Below are 17842 nucleotides of genomic sequence, written 5' to 3'. Positions count from 1 at the left end.
GATGGCAAACAAAGTGGAGGAAACGCAAGTGAAGGACATAAATGCAGCGCCGTTCTTTTCTCTGGCTTTGGATGAGTCAACAGACGTGAGCCATTTGTCGCAGTTCAGCGTGATTGCAAGATATGCTGTTGGTGACACACTGCGCGAAGAAAGTCTTGCTGTTCTGCCATTAAAAGGGTCCACAAGAGGTGAGGATTTATTCAAGTCTTTCATGGAGTTTGCTCAAGAAAAAAGTCTACCTATGGATAAACTTCTCTCAGTGTGTACTGATGGTGCTCCGTGTATGGTGGGGAAAAACAAAGGATTTGTGGCGCTTCTCCGTGAACATGAAAATAGACCCATCCTAAGTTTCCATTGCATTATACACCAGGAGGCACTTTGTGCTCAGATGTGTGACAGGCAGTTTGGCGAAGTGATGTCGCTGGTCATTCGTGTGATCAACTTTATTGTTGCCCGAGCCTTAAATGATCGCCAGTTTAAAACACTGCTGGATGAAGTTGTAAATAACTATCCTGGTCTGCTTTTGCACAGCAATGTGCGTTGGTTGTCAAGAGGGAAGGTGCTTAGCCGTTTTGCGGCTTGCCTGAACGAAATCCGGACTTTCCTTGAAATGAAAGGCGTCGGGCATCCTGAGCTAGCCGACACCGAGTGGCTCCTCAAGTTTTACTATCTCGTAGATCTGACTGAACATCTGAACCAGCTCAACGTGAAAATGCAAGGCATTGGAAATACAGTGTTATCCCTTCAACAAGCTGTATTTGCTTTTGAAAACAAGCTGAAGCTTTTCATCACGGATCTTGAAACAGGTCGTTTACTACATTTTGAAAAACTGAGCCAATTTAAAGATGCATGCACAGCAAGTGAGCCCATTCAAAACCTTGATCTCCACCAGCTAGCTGGCTGCACATCCAGTCTCCTACAGTCCTTCAAAGCACGCTTTGGAGAATTTCGTGAGCACACTCGTCTTTTTAAGTTCATCACCCATCCAAACGAGTGTTCACTGAACACAGCCGACCTGAATTACATCCCTGGTGTCTCCGTCAGAGATTTTGAAGCAGAAGTGGCTGACCTGAAGGCCTCAGACATGTGGGTGAATAAGTTCAAGTCACTGAATGAAGATTTGGAAAGAATCACACGACAGAAAGCGGAGTTGGCGAGCAAGCACATGTGGACAGAAATGAAAAAACTCCAACCCGAAGACCAGCTGATTCTCAAAACTTGGAACGCGCTTCCTGTCACATGCCACACACTGCAGCGTGTGAGTATTGCTGTATTGACCATGTTTGGATCTACGTATGCATGTGAGCAGTCATTCTCACATCTTAAAAACATCAAGTCCAACCTACGATCACGTTTAACGGATGAAAGCCTCAACGCTTGCATGAAGCTTAACCTCACCAAGTACCAACCCGACTACAAAGTACCAACCCGACTACAAAGACATCAGCAAATCCATGCAGCACCAGAAGTCGCATTAATGGTGAGTGTTATAACAACATTATTTAAAAGAATAAATTCAGAGGCTTATTATACTGACATTTAGTTGAATTCACTTTAAAAATATATTATATGGCTCTCACTGAAATAAATTTCCAAATTTTTTGCTTTCATGGCTCTCTTAGTCAAAAAGGTTCCCGACCCCTGGTGAAACGAACTCCTTCAACACCGGCGTTGTTGAAACGATGGCTTCGTCTCTGAGAGGTGCCGCGCGCCATCTCCGGCATCTCCGCCGGTGTTGGAGGGGCTGGGGACACCCATCAGCGGTCGCGCAGGTGATGACGATGCGCCCGCCGATTGGTCCTGACAGCGGGCGTCCGTTGGTGATGACGATGCGCCCGCCGATTGGTCCTGACAGCAGGCGTCCGTTGGTGATGACGTCATCACCGCTGATTGGCCCACAGCGTCCACGTGGAGCTGCGACCGTCCAATCGCCGTGGCGGACAGTGTCATGGCGGCAAATCCTAAATCTGGTGGCTGTGTTTCGGCGGGAATGGCCGTTGAACGGCGTTCGTCTCTCTGCCGCCTTTGCGCCCGCAGCCCCGCGCGGTTGATTTCCTCCAGCGTGGAAGCCGCGGCGTACAGCAGCTCAGCCAGTCGAGAGTGAGCCGCCTGCAACCCGTCCTCCATCGGTGGCCACTCCTCCAGCGGCGGCTGCTGTTGGGGCGTCTGGGGCATCCCAGGATCGTCGGCCGCGGCCTCTGGCGCAATCCCAGGCGAGCCGTCCTCCTCCTGGGGTTCCTGTGATCGGTTTGTACTCCTTGTGTCCATTTTAAGACCACTTCTGACACCAGTTGTAGTGGGTTCCAGGACACGGAGACGGCAGAATAGAAGCAGCACTATTTATTTAAACCTTAACAAGGGTTACACTAGAAGGGGTAGCGGCCCCTCCACCCGTATAACTCAGGAACACACCCCAGGCTCTCTAGCCTAAGCTCTAGGCTCCCAGTTCCTCCTGGTAGGGCTCTAAGGGAGGCTATCAGATCCGGACCTGGTTAGGCACAGATCTCGGCACCCCGCCGACCAGACCGGCCCTTAGAAGGACTCTGACTCTGGGGCTCTGGGGCCGCACCACTGGCTTGCTGTGCCGGCCCTGAAAAGGGCAGCGGTCACAGGAGTTCCAGGGTCTCACCTAGCTGGCCTTCTTTTTTCACTGGTTGCTTCAGCCTCGGGCCCCACACTCTGCCCCGAGCTCCCTGGCTCCCCGCACTTTATACCCACTGGAGCCTTAGCGGACATTGTTGTAGCCACCAAGGTGTGGGTGAACCACACCTTCCCGTGCCATGTGTTTATTCCCCATAGCACCCCTACACATTCAAGCAAAGTAACTCAACCCCCTCGACAGCGTACAAAGTTAAAACCAGATTCTCAGCACCACCGATGTCACTTTTTCCCACTACGGGACTTTGTGGCAGCCATTAATGTAAATTATTCATTACGGACAGAAGGCAGAGCACATCACAAGATGAAGTGTGCGTCTCACAAGACGTGAATAATATGCTTAGAGTTTGAACCAATAACTTTAATCGTGATAATGCGTGCTCAATACAATAAAGTGCATTATAAAACAGAAAATAAAAAACTCCAAAAATACAAATCGAAATTTGACAGTGCCCTTACACTAAAACATGTGCAAATAACACGTGCGTAAAAAATAACACGTGCTTAAAAAAATAACACGTGCGTAAAAAATAACATGTGCTTAAAAAATAACACGTGCGTAAAAATTAAAACCACTTCAACATTATAAATTACTCTCACGGCGCGAGCAATACGGGGAAAGTCCACGGCGGGCGGCGGGGCCCTCCGCGTCGCCACCCTAGCGGCTCGCGTCGCCGGCGTCGGCGGCGACCGCGTCGGCCCACGCGACGGGGCGCCGGCGCCGTGCCAGGCGCATCGCCCCCTCCAGGTCCGCGTGCTCCTGCGGGCCCGCCAGGCCGGCCGAGGCCAACGATTCGTGCTGCTTCTTCGTCAGTCGCAGGAGCTCCGTCACCAGCCTGCCGGCGCGGGATTCACGGGAGGGGGGGGGGGGGGGTGGGGGTGGCCGTATCGTCGTCGTCACAATCGCGGCGCTTCGAAAATAAAAGTTCGGCGCCGCCGCCGCCGTGGACGTCGTCGATAACCGTCGACGTCAATGCAGCTCGGTCGATCGCATCGCCGTCGAAGCAAACCGCGGTTGTCGGTGGCGCCGTCACGACCGCGAGCGTCGGCGCCGTCACCGAGCGGCGGAGCCCGACGGCGAGGCCCCCCCGCGGGAAGGCCGCTACCCAACGGCGTGGTTTTAACGTCGCTCACTCAGACCGCGGTGCCACCACTCCCCACGCACCCCGCAGTAAACCAACAGACGTTCATTCTCACGCGACGGCAGCAGCAGCAGGAATATTCTATACAAATCCACAGCGGCAGGAATATCCGATACAGGATGCACAGCCTTTTGACTCCCCAGTGCTGGCGACGTTTACTACGCAGTGCCACGCCGGGCGCACGCACGCGGCTCACCGCTCCGTGTGCCAGCGGTCCTCGTCGTGCAGGCGGGCGAGCCGCCCGGCGTACCGCAGACACTCGTGCAGGCCCCCCGTCTCCCGCTCGTGCCGCACGCCGCTCACGCCCGGCGCCAGCGACTGCAACGCCGCACAGGACCGGGTCAATAATTATCGTCGTCATCATTCGCCTCCGCCGCCGCCGCCGGCCGTCGAGCGCGAACCGAAACTCGTGCCGCCGCCGGGTTTGTGCGACGCCGCCACAAAGACCCCCCCCCCCCCCCCCCGCGGTGCGTCTCTCCCACCTGCGCGAGGGCGCCGTCCGGTACTTCCGAGGGCTGCGCGACCACGGCCGCGGCCGCAGCCGCCGCCTGGCCCCGGAGCCTGTCGGCGTTGCCTTCGCGCCAGGCTTCCAGAGCGCGCCGCCGCTCCTCCTTGTGGCAGCGCAGTAACCGCGCCGCCAACAAACACCTCTCCAGCCGGTCCATGCTCAGGCACCGGCGACGAAGACGACGCTGACGGGTCGCGACCCCCTGACGTCAAGCCGGGAATCGAAGTTACGTTGCCGGGTTGTTAGCGGTGCCGCCGACCGCGACGCCGCTCCAAAGACGAGACCCCCGCCCCCCCCCCCCCCCCCCCCCCCCCGCGGTGCGTCTCTCCCACCTGCGCGAGGGCGCCGTCTGGGCCTTCCGAGGGCTGCACGGCCGCGACCGCCGCCGCCGCCGCCGCCGCCGCTGCGTGCGCCCGGAGCTGCTCCCTGTTGTCCTGGAGCTGGGCTTCGAGGGTGCGCCGACGCTCCTCCTTGATGCGTCGGAGGCGCGGTCGCGACGCCGCCGTGCAGGGCTCGAGCACAAGGCACCGGCGACGAAGACGGCGCTGACGACGACGGGTCACGGCAGCGAGGGGGTGGCCATTTAAATGGAGCGCCGCGCGGTGGTCGGGTTGAGACCGCTTGCGTTGCGATCGAAACGTCGCGGTTTTTTGTTATTATTTTATTTTAACCAATCCGCGTGACTTTACCGAAAGACCCAAGAATATAAATTCCTGCAGTCCCGAGAGCTTCAAGTAAAGATTCATGTACTACCATGACAGCAATTCAACAAATAAGCAGTGCCTGCAGTGGTTGCCGGGGTCACATGAACCCGTTTACGTAAAAAAAACTTTAAACCAATTGCCCGCCATCAAACTTCCCCATGCCGTGTCGATAACGGGGGATATGATAATTGTTTTTTTACCCTTTTATCTGCCGACAAAACTGACACCTTTTTTACAAGGTATCATTTTTGTGCATTGCCCGCAATACCTGCTGTCAGTTTTATTGCCAGATAAAAGGGTAAAAAAAACAATTATCATATTTTGCTACTGGCAAAGGAGGTTCCGATGGTGTAAACGGGGGATATACGTTTGACCATACTTCACCACGCCAGTCAGTTGCGGGTTGGTGAAGGGCGGCAGCCCAGGACCAAGATTCAGACATCACCCGCCACCGACGTCAAGCCGGGAATCGAAGTTGGATTGCCGGGTTCTTAGCGCAGTGCCGGTCCAAAGACAAGGCCCCCCCCCCCACCCCCACCCCCGCCCCCGCCCCCCCCGCAGTGCGTCTCTCCCACCTGCGCGAGGGCCCCGTCTGGGCCTTCCGAGGGTTGCACGGCCGCGGCCGCCGCCGCGTGCGCCCGGAGCCGCTCCCTGTTGTCCTGGAGCCGGGCTTCGAGGGTGCGCCGACGCTCCTCCTTGATGCGTCGGAGGCGCGGTTGCGACGCCGCCGTGCGGGGCTCGAGCACAAGGCACCGGCGACGAAGACGGCGCTGACGACGACGGGTCACGGCAGCGAGGGGGTGGCCATTTAAATGGAGCGCCGCGCGGTGGTCGGGTTGAGACCGCTTGCGTTGCGATCGAAACGTCGCGGTTTTTTGTTATTATTTTATTTTAACCAATCCGCGTGACTTTACCGAAAGACCCAAGAATATAAATTCCTGCAGTCCCGAGAGCTTCAAGTCAAGATTCATGTACTACCATGACAGCAATTCAACAAATAAGCAGTGCCTGCAGTGGTTGCCGGGGTCACATGAACCCGTTTACGTAAAAAAAACTTTAAACCAATTGCCCGCCATCAAACTTCCCCATGCCGTGTCGATAACGGGGGATATGATAATTGTTTTTTTACCCTTTTATCTGCTGACAAAACTGACACCTTTTTTACAAGGTATCATTTTTGTGCATTGCCCGCAATACCTGCTGTCAGTTTTATTGCCAGATAAAAGGGTAAAAAAAACAATTATCATATTTTGCTACTGGCAAAGGAGGTTCCGATGGTGTAAACGGGGGATATACGTTTGACCATACTTCACCACGCCAGTCAGTTGCGGGTTGGTGAAGGGCGGCAGCCCAGGACCAAGATTCAGACATCACCCGCCACCGACGTCAAGCCGGGAATCGAAGTTGGATTGCCGGGTTCTTAGCGCAGTGCCGGTCCAAAGACAAGGCCCCCACCCCCACCCCCGCCCCCGCCCCCCCCGCAGTGCGTCTCTCCCACCTGCGCGAGGGCCCCGTCTGGGCCTTCCGAGGGTTGCACGGCCGCGGCCGCCGCCGCGTGCGCCCGGAGCCGCTCCCTGTTGTCCTGGAGCCGGGCTTCGAGGGTGCGCCGACGCTCCTCCTTGATGCGTCGGAGGCGCGGTTGCGACGCCGCCGTGCGGGGCTCGAGCACCAGGCACCGGCGACGAATGCGCTGCTGACGACGGGTCACAACCCCGAGGTGGTGATTATTTAAATGGGGTGCCGGGTTGCGGGCGCCCACAACTCGACCACCGCGTGGCACCGCGGTGGTCGAGTTGTGGAGCTTTGGTACCCTGAAGCCGACAGCAGTTGGCAAGGGTCAAGAGGGGGGGGGGGGAGGGCACCCACAATAATAACAAGAAGAGGCTTTTACTCTAAACTAGGGCTCAACGATTTGGGGGAAATATCTAAAATTGCGATTTTTCTGACAGATGTTGTGATATGATTTGTGATAAAAAAACATTGTTTTTGTTAAGTGAAACCTCAGTTCAACATTCACATTGTGATAGGTGTGTAAAACACGTGATGGAGCATTACCACGTGATACCATCAACAATATGAACTGCTCTCTACATAAATTCTAATACAATGATGATAACTTAAAAAAGGTATCAATCACTTCCGACGTGTATTTATTAAAATGTTTTAATTGAAATAGAACAAATCAAACATAGAACAATTGTTAAGTGAAATGAATAAAGTTATAATACTAACAAATAAAACAATTCCAATAACTAACAGGACTTTTCAAATCGCAAAAAAGCGCAGCCTTTGCGATTTGCTAATCGCATTGTTTCACATTGCGATTAATCGATTTGAAATCGATTAATCGTTAAGCCCTGCTCCAAACCGGTGGTTCGTAACCTCAGAAGGGGGGCATCTCGCACACCCCCCCAGGTTAAAGAACCACTCCGCTAAACGCTTTGTTCCCAAATGTGGGAGGGGAAAACCGGAAAACCCGGAGAAAAATCCACGCAAGCACAGGGAGAGAGACACACAGCCTCCAAATATACAGTAGCAGCAGCAGGCGTCAGGGACTCACGACCTCCTGTATACCAGGCGAGGTAGTTAACATCTCATAGCCACCGTGATGATGAGAGAGAGAGACACAGACACACGCTGTACACGCACAGGACACAGACAGAGAGACACACGCTGTACACACACAGGACACAGACAGACACACGCTGTACACACACAGGACACAGACACAGAAAAAACACACGCTGTACACACACAGGAAACAGACACAGAGAGACACACGCTGTACACACACAGGACACAGACACAGAGAGACACACGCTGTACACACACAGGACACAGACACAGAGACACACGCTGTACACGCACAGGACACAGACACAGAGAGACACACGCTGTACACACACAGGAAACAGAGAGACACGCTGCACACACACAGGATAGACACAGAGAGACACACGCTGTACACACACAGGACACAGACACAGAGAGACACACGCTGTACACACACAGGACACAGACACAGAGAGACACGTGCTGTACACACACAGGACAGAGACACAGAGAGACACACGCTGTACACACACAGGACACAGACACAGAGAGACACACGCTGTACACACACAGGACACAGACACAGAGAGACAGACGCTGTACACACACAGACACAGAGAGACACACGCTGTACACACACAGGACACAGACACAGAGAGACACACGCTGAACACGCACAGGACAGACACAGAGAGACACACGCTGTACACACACAGGACACAGACACAGAGAGACACGTACTGTACACACACAGGACACAGACACAGAGAGACACGTGCTGTACACACACAGGACACAGACACAGAGAGACACACGCTGTACACACAGAGGACACAGACACAGAGAGACACACGCTGTACACACACAAGACACAGACACAGAGAGACACACGCTGTACACACACAGGACACAGAGAGACACACGCTGTACACGCACAGGACACAGAGAGACACACGCTGTACACGCACAGGACACAGAGAGACACACGCTGTACACACACAGGACACAGACACAGAGAGACACACGCTGTACACACAGGACACAGACACAGAGAGACACACGCTGTACACACACAGGACACAGAGAGACACACGCTGTACACACACAGGACACAGACACAGAGAGACACACACTGTACACACACAGGACACAGACACAGAGAGACACACGCTGTACACACACAGGACACAGACACAGAGAGACACACGCTGTACACACACAGGACACAGACACAGAGAGACACACGCTGTACACACACAGGACACAGACTGAGAGACACACGCTGTACACACACAGGACACAGACACAGAGAGACACACGCTGTACACACACAGGACACAAACACAGAGAGACACACGCTGTACACGCACAGGACAGACACAGAGAGACACACGCTGTACACACACAGGACACAGACACAGAGAGACACACGCTGTACACACACAGACACAGAGAGACACACGCTGTACACACACAAGACACAGACACAGAGAGACACACGCTGTACACACACAGGACACAGACACAGAGAGACACACGCTGTACACACACAGGACACAGACACAGAGAGACACACGCTGTACACACACAGGACACAGACTGAGAGACACAAGCTGTACACACACAGGACACAGACACAGAGAGACACACGCTGTACACACACAGGACACAGACACAGAGAGACACACGCTGTACACGCACAGGACACAGACACAGAGAGACACACGCTGTACACGCACAGGACAGACACAGAGAGACACACGCTGTACACACACAGGACACAGACACAGAGAGACACACGCTGTACACACACAGGACACAGACACAGAGAGACACACGCTGTACACACACAGGACACAGACTGAGAGACACACGCTGTACACACACAGGACACAGACACAGAGAGACACACGCTGTACACACACAGGACACAGACACAGAGAGACACACGCTGTACACGCACAGGACACAGACACAGAGAGACACACGCTGTACACGCACAGGACAGAGACAGAGAGACACACGCTGTACACACACAGGACACAGACACAGAGAGACACACGCTGTACACGCACAGGACACAGACACAGAGAGACACGCTGTACACGCACAGGACACAGACAGAGAGACACACGCTGTACACACACAGGACACAGACAGAGAGACACACGCTGTACACGCACAGGACACAGACAGAGAGACACACGCTGTACACACACAGGACACAGAGAGATGCACGCTGTACACACACAGGACACAGACAGAGAGACACACGCTGTACACACACAGGACACAGACAGAGAGACACACGCTGTACACACACAGGACACAGAGAGATACACGCTGTACACACACAGGACACAGACAGACACACGCTGTACACACACAGGACACAGACAGAGAGACACACGCTGTACACACACAGGACACAGACAGAGAGACACACGCTGTACACGCACAGGACACAGACAGAGAGACACACGCTGTACACACACAGGACACAGAGAGATACACGCTGTACACACACAGGACACAGACACAGAGAGACACACGCTGTACACACACAGGACACAGACACAGAGAGACACACGCTGTACACACACAGGACACAGACACAGAGAGACACACGCTGTACACACACAGGACACAGACACGCTGTACACACACAGGACACAGACACAGGGAGACACACGCTGTACACACTCGGACACAGAGAGACACACGCTGTACACACACAGGACACAGACACAGAGAGACACACGCTGTACACACACAGACACAGAGAGACACACGCTGTACACACACAGGACACAGACACAGAGAGACACGCAGTACATGCACAGGACACAGACACAGAGAGACACACGCTGTACACGCACAGGACAGACACAGAGACACACACGCTGTACACGCACAGGACACAGACACAGAGAGACACGTGCTGTACACACACAGGACACAGACACAAAGAGACACGCTGTACACACACAGGACACAGACACAGAGAGACACACGCTGTACACACACAGGACACAGAGAGACACACGCTGTACACACACAGGACACAGACACAGAGAGACACACGCTGTACACGCACAGGACACAGACAGAGAGACACACGCTGTACACGCCCAGGACACAGACACAGAGAGACACACGCTGTACACGCACAGGACACAGACACAGAGAGACACACGCTGTACACGCACAGGACACAGACACAGAGAGACACACGCTGTACACACACAGGACACAGACACAGAGAGAGACATGCTGTACACACACAGGACACAGACACAGAGAGACACACGCTGTACACGCACAGGACACAGAGAGACACACGCTGTACACACACAGGACAGACACAGAGAGACACACGCTGTACACAAACAAGACACAGAGAGACACACGCTGTACACACACAGGACACAGAGAGACACACGCTGTACACACACAGGACCCAGACACAGAGAGACACACGCTGTACACACACAGGACACAGAGAGACACACGCTGTACACACACAGGACACAGAGAGACACACGCCGTACACGCACAGGACACAGAGAGACACACGCTGTACACGCAGGACACAGACACAGAGAGACACACGCTGTACACACACAGGACACAGAGAGACACACGCTGTACACACACAGGACACAGAGAGACACACGCTGTACACACACAGGACACAGACACAGAGAGACACACGCTGTACACACACAGGACACAAACACAGAGAGACACACGCTGTACACGCACAGGACAGACACAGAGAGACACACGCTGTACACACACAGGACACAGACACAGAGAGACACACGCTGTACACACACAGACACAGAGAGACACACGCTGTACACACACAAGACACAGACACAGAGAGACACACGCTGTACACACACAGGACACAGACACAGAGAGACACACGCTGTACACACACAGGACACAGACACAGAGAGACACACGCTGTACACACACAGGACACAGACTGAGAGACACACGCTGTACACACACAGGACACAGACACAGAGAGACACACGCTGTACACACACAGGACACAGACACAGAGAGACACACGCTGTACACGCACAGGACACAGACACAGAGAGACACACGCTGTACACGCACAGGACAGACACAGAGAGACACACGCTGTACACACACAGGACATAGACACAGAGAGACACACGCTGTACACACACAGACACAGAGAGACACACGCTGTACACACACAAGACACAGACACAGAGAGACACACGCTGTACACACACAGGACACAGACACAGAGAGACACACGCTGTACACACACAGGACACAGACACAGAGAGACACACGCTGTACACACACAGGACACAGACTGAGAGACACACGCTGTACACACACAGGACACAGACACAGAGAGACACACGCTGTACACACACAGGACACAGACACAGAGAGACACACGCTGTACACGCACAGGACACAGACACAGAGAGACACACGCTGTACACGCACAGGACACAGACAGAGAGACACACGCTGTACACACACAGGACACAGACACAGAGAGACACACGCTGTACACGCACAGGACACAGACACAGAGAGACACGCTGTACACGCACAGGGCACAGACAGAGAGACACACGCTGTACACACACAGGACACAGACAGAGAGACACACGCTGTACACGCACAGGACACAGACAGAGAGACACACGCTGTACACACACAGGACACAGAGAGATGCACGCTGTACACACACAGGACACAGAGAGACACACGCTGTACACACACAGGACACAGACAGAGAGACACACGCTGTACACGCACAGGACACAGACAGAGAGACACACGCTGTACACACACAGGACACAGAGAGATACACGCTGTACACACACAGGACACAGACAGACACACGCTGTACACACACAGGACACAGACACAGAGAGACACACGCTGTACACACACAGACACAGAGAGACACACGCTGTACACACACAGGACACAGACACAGAGAGACACGCAGTACATGCACAGGACACAGACACAGAGAGACACACGCTGTACACGCACAGGACAGACACAGAGACACACACGCTGTACACGCACAGGACACAGACACAGAGAGACACGTGCTGTACACACACAGGACACAGACACAAAGAGACACGCTGTACACACACAGGACACAGACACAGAGAGACACACGCTGTACACACACAGGACACAGAGAGACACACGCTGTACACACACAGGACACAGACACAGAGAGACACACGCTGTACACGCACAGGACACAGACAGAGAGACACACGCTGTACACGCCCAGGACACAGACACAGAGAGACACACGCTGTACACGCACAGGACACAGACACAGAGAGACACACGCTGTACACGCACAGGACACAGACACAGAGAGACACACGCTGTACACACACAGGACACAGACACAGAGAGAGACATGCTGTACACACACAGGACACAGACACAGAGAGACACACGCTGTACACGCACAAGACACAGAGAGACACACGCTGTACACACACAGGACACAGACACAGAGAGACACACGCTGTACACACACAGGACACAGAGAGACACACGCTGTACACACACAGGACACAGAGAGACACACGCTGTACACACACAGGACCCAGACACAGAGAGACACACGCCGTACACACACAGGACACAGAGAGACACACGCCGTACACGCACAGGACACAGAGAGACACACGCTGTACACACACAGGACACAGACACAGAGAGACACACGCTGTACACACACAGGACACAGAGAGACACACGCTGTACACACAGGACACAGAGAGACACACGCTGTACACACACAGGACACAGACACAGAGAGACACACGCTGTACACACACAGGACACAGACACAGAGAGACACACGCTGTACACACACAGGACACAAACACAGAGAGACACAAGCTGTACACGCACAGGACAGACACAGAGAGACACACGCTGTACACACACAGGACACAGACACAGAGAGACACACGCTGTACACACACAGACACAGAGAGACACACGCTGTACACACACAAGACACAGACACAGAGAGACACACGCTGTACACACACAGGACACAGACACAGAGAGACACACGCTGTACACACACAGGATACAGACACAGAGAGACACACGCTGTACACACACAGGACACAGACTGAGAGACACACGCTGTACACACACAGGACACAGACACAGAGAGACACGCTGTACACACACAGGACACAGACACAGAGAGACACACGCTGTACACGCACAGGACACAGACACAGAGAGACACACGCTGTACATGCACAGGACAGACACAGAGAGACACACGCTGTACACACACAGGACACAGACACAGAGAGACACACGCTGTACACACACAGACACAGAGAGACACACGCTGTACACACACAAGACACAGACACAGAGAGACACACGCTGTACACACACAGGACACAGACACAGAGAGACACACGCTGTACACACACAGGACACAGACACAGAGAGACACACGCTGTACACACACAGGACACAGACTGAGAGACACACGCTGTACACACACAGGACACAGACACAGAGAGACACACGCTGTACACACACAGGACACAGACACAGAGAGACACACGCTGTACACGCACAGGACACAGACACAGAGAGACACACGCTGTACACGCACAGGACACAGACAGAGAGACACACGCTGTACACACACAGGACACAGACACAGAGAGACACACGCTGTACACGCACAGGACACAGACACAGAGAGACACGCTGTACACGCACAGGACACAGACAGAGAGACACACGCTGTACACACACAGGACACAGACAGAGAGACACACGCTGTACACGCACAGGACACAGACAGAGAGACACACGCTGTACACACACAGGACACAGAGAGATGCACGCTGTACACACACAGGACACAGACAGAGAGACACACGCTGTACACACACAGGACACAGACAGAGAGACACACGCTGTACACGCACAGGACACAGACAGAGAGACACACGCTGTACACACACAGGACACAAACACAGAGAGACACAAGCTGTACACGCACAGGACAGACACAGAGAGACACACGCTGCACACACACAGGACACAGACAGAGAGACACACGCTGTACACACACAGGACACAGACAGAGAGACACACGCTGTACACGCACAGGACACAGACAGAGAGACACACGCTGTACACACACAGGACACAGAGAGATACACGCTGTACACACACAGGACACAGACACAGAGAGACACACGCTGTACACACACAGGACACAGACACAGAGAGACACACGCTGTACACACACAGGACACAGACACAGAGAGACACACGCTGTACACACACAGGACACAGACACAAGGAGACACACGCTGTACACACACAGGACACAGACACGCTGTACACACACAGGACACAGACACAGGGAGACACCCGCTGTACACACTCAGACACAGAGAGACACACGCTGTACACACACAGGACACAGACACAGAGAGACACACGCTGTACACACACAGACACAGAGAGACACACGCTGTACACACACAGGACACAGACACAGAGAGACACGCAGTACATGCACAGGACACAGACACAGAGAGACACACGCTGTACACGCACAGGACAGACACAGAGACACACACGCTGTACACGCACAGGACACAGACACAGAGAGACACGTGCTGTACACACACAGGACACAGACACAAAGAGACACGCTGTACACACACAGGACACAGACACAGAGAGACACACGCTGTACACACACAGGACACAGAGAGACACACGCTGTACACACACAGGACACAGACACAGAGAGACACACGCTGTACACGCACAGGACACAGACAGAGAGAGACACGCTGTACACGCCCAGGAACCAGACACAGAGAGACACACGCTGTACACGCACAGGACACAGACACAGAGAGACACACGCTGTACACGCACAGGACACAGACACAGAGAGACACACGCTGTACACACACAGGACACAGACACAGAGAGAGACATGCTGTACACACACAGGACACAGACACAGAGAGACACACGCTGTACACGCACAGGACACAGAGAGACACACGCTGTACACACACAGGACACAGACACAGAGAGACACACGCTGTACACACACAGGACACAGAGAGACACACGCTGTACACACACAGGACACAGAGAGACACACGCTGTACACGCACAGGACACAGACAGAGAGACACACGCTGTACACGCCCAGGACACAGACACAGAGAGACACACGCTGTACACGCACAGGACACAGACACAGAGAGACACACGCTGTACACGCACAGGACACAGACACAGAGAGACACACGCTGTACACACACAGGACACAGACACAGAGAGAGACATGCTGTACACACACAGGACACAGACACAGAGAGACACACGCTGTACACGCACAAGACACAGAGAGACACACGCTGTACACACACAGGACACAGACACAGAGAGACACACGCTGTACACACACAGGACACAGAGAGACACACGCTGTACACACACAGGACACAGAGAGACACACGCTGTACACACACAGGACCCAGACACAGAGAGACACACGCCGTACACACACAGGACACAGAGAGACACACGCCGTACACGCACAGGACACAGAGAGACACACGCTGTACACACACAGGACACAGACACAGAGAGACACACGCTGTACACACACAGGACACAGAGAGACACACGCTGTACACACAGGACACAGAGAGACACACGCTGTACACACACAGGACACAGACACAGAGAGACACACGCTGTACACACACAGGACACAGACACAGAGAGACACACGCTGTACACACACAGGACACAGACACAGAGAGACACACGCTGTACACACACAGACACAGAGAGACACACGCTGTACACACACAAGACACAGACACAGAGAGACACACGCTGTACACACACAGGACACAGACACAGAGAGACACACGCTGTACACACACAGGATACAGACACAGAGAGACACACGCTGTACACACACAGGACACAGACTGAGAGACACACGCTGTACACACACAGGACACAGACACAGAGAGACACGCTGTACACACACAGGACACAGACACAGAGAGACACACGCTGTACACGCACAGGACACAGACACAGAGAGACACACGCTGTACATGCACAGGACAGACACAGAGAGACACACGCTGTACACACACAGGACACAGACACAGAGAGACACACGCTGTACACACACAGACACAGAGAGACACACGCTGTACACACACAAGACACAGACACAGAGAGACACACGCTGTACACACACAGGACACAGACACAGAGAGACACACGCTGTACACACACAGGACACAGACACAGAGAGACACACGCTGTACACACACAGGACACAGACTGAGAGACACACGCTGTACACACACAGGACACAGACACAGAGAGACACACGCTGTACACACACAGGACACAGACACAGAGAGACACACGCTGTACACGCACAGGACACAGACACAGAGAGACACACGCTGTACACGCACAGGACACAGACAGAGAGACACACGCTGTACACACACAGGACACAGACACAGAGAGACACACGCTGTACACGCACAGGACACAGACACAGAGAGACACGCTGTACACGCACAGGACACAGACAGAGAGACACACGCTGTACACACACAGGACACAGACAGAGAGACACACGCTGTACACGCACAGGACACAGACAGAGAGACACACGCTGTACACACACAGGACACAGAGAGATGCACGCTGTACACACACAGGACACAGACAGAGAGACACACGCTGTACACACACAGGACACAGACAGAGAGACACACGCTGTACACGCACAGGACACAGACAGAGAGACACACGCTGTACACACACAGGACACAAACACAGAGAGACACAAGCTGTACACGCACAGGACAGACACAGAGAGACACACGCTGCACACACACAGGACACAGACAGAGAGACACACGCTGTACACACACAGGACACAGACAGAGAGACACACGCTGTACACGCACAGGACACAGACAGAGAGACACACGCTGTACACACACAGGACACAGAGAGATACACGCTGTACACACACAGGACACAGACACAGAGAGACACACGCTGTACACACACAGGACACAGACACAGAGAGACACACGCTGTACACACACAGGACACAGACACAGAGAGACACACGCTGTACACACACAGGACACAGACACAAGGAG

General features: G+C 53.9%; 1 protein-coding gene across 1 annotated transcript; it reads right to left on the bottom strand.

Moving 5' to 3' along the window:
- Positions 1–2998: 2998 nt before the first annotated feature.
- LOC116958733 (uncharacterized) lies at positions 2999–7064 on the bottom strand. The gene is made up of 7 exons (XM_076062835.1): positions 7053–7064; positions 6511–6705; positions 5588–5782; positions 4641–4853; positions 4283–4510; positions 3997–4118; positions 2999–3494 (listed from the first exon to the last, which is right to left on the bottom strand). The coding sequence occupies exons 1-7, from the start codon at positions 7062–7064 to the stop codon at positions 3317–3319; spliced, it is 1143 nt and encodes a 380-aa protein (XP_075918950.1). The 3' UTR covers positions 2999–3316.
- Positions 7065–17842: the final 10778 nt, after the last annotated feature.

Source organism: Petromyzon marinus, unplaced genomic scaffold, assembly GCF_048934315.1.
Source record: "Petromyzon marinus isolate PM22_M1 ecotype Great Lakes invasive population unplaced genomic scaffold, UKy_Petmar_22M1.pri1.0 PM_G_Scaffold_75, whole genome shotgun sequence".
Lineage (NCBI taxonomy): Eukaryota > Metazoa > Chordata > Hyperoartia > Petromyzontiformes > Petromyzontidae > Petromyzon > Petromyzon marinus.
The sequence above is the reverse complement of the archived record's forward strand: the minus strand, read 5'-3'. Positions and strand labels throughout refer to the sequence as shown.

Bases quoted from the DNA above. Each gene is read 5' to 3' on its own strand.
- LOC116958733 (XM_076062835.1), bottom strand. The intron at 4,511-4,640 runs GTGGGAGAGACG...GCTTGACGTCAG, and splicing joins CAGACGGCGCCCTCGCGCAG to GGGGTCGCGACCCGTCAGCG. The intron at 3,495-3,996 runs GTGAGCCGCGTG...CCGCGCCGGCAG, and splicing joins GACCGCTGGCACACGGAGCG to GCTGGTGACGGAGCTCCTGC.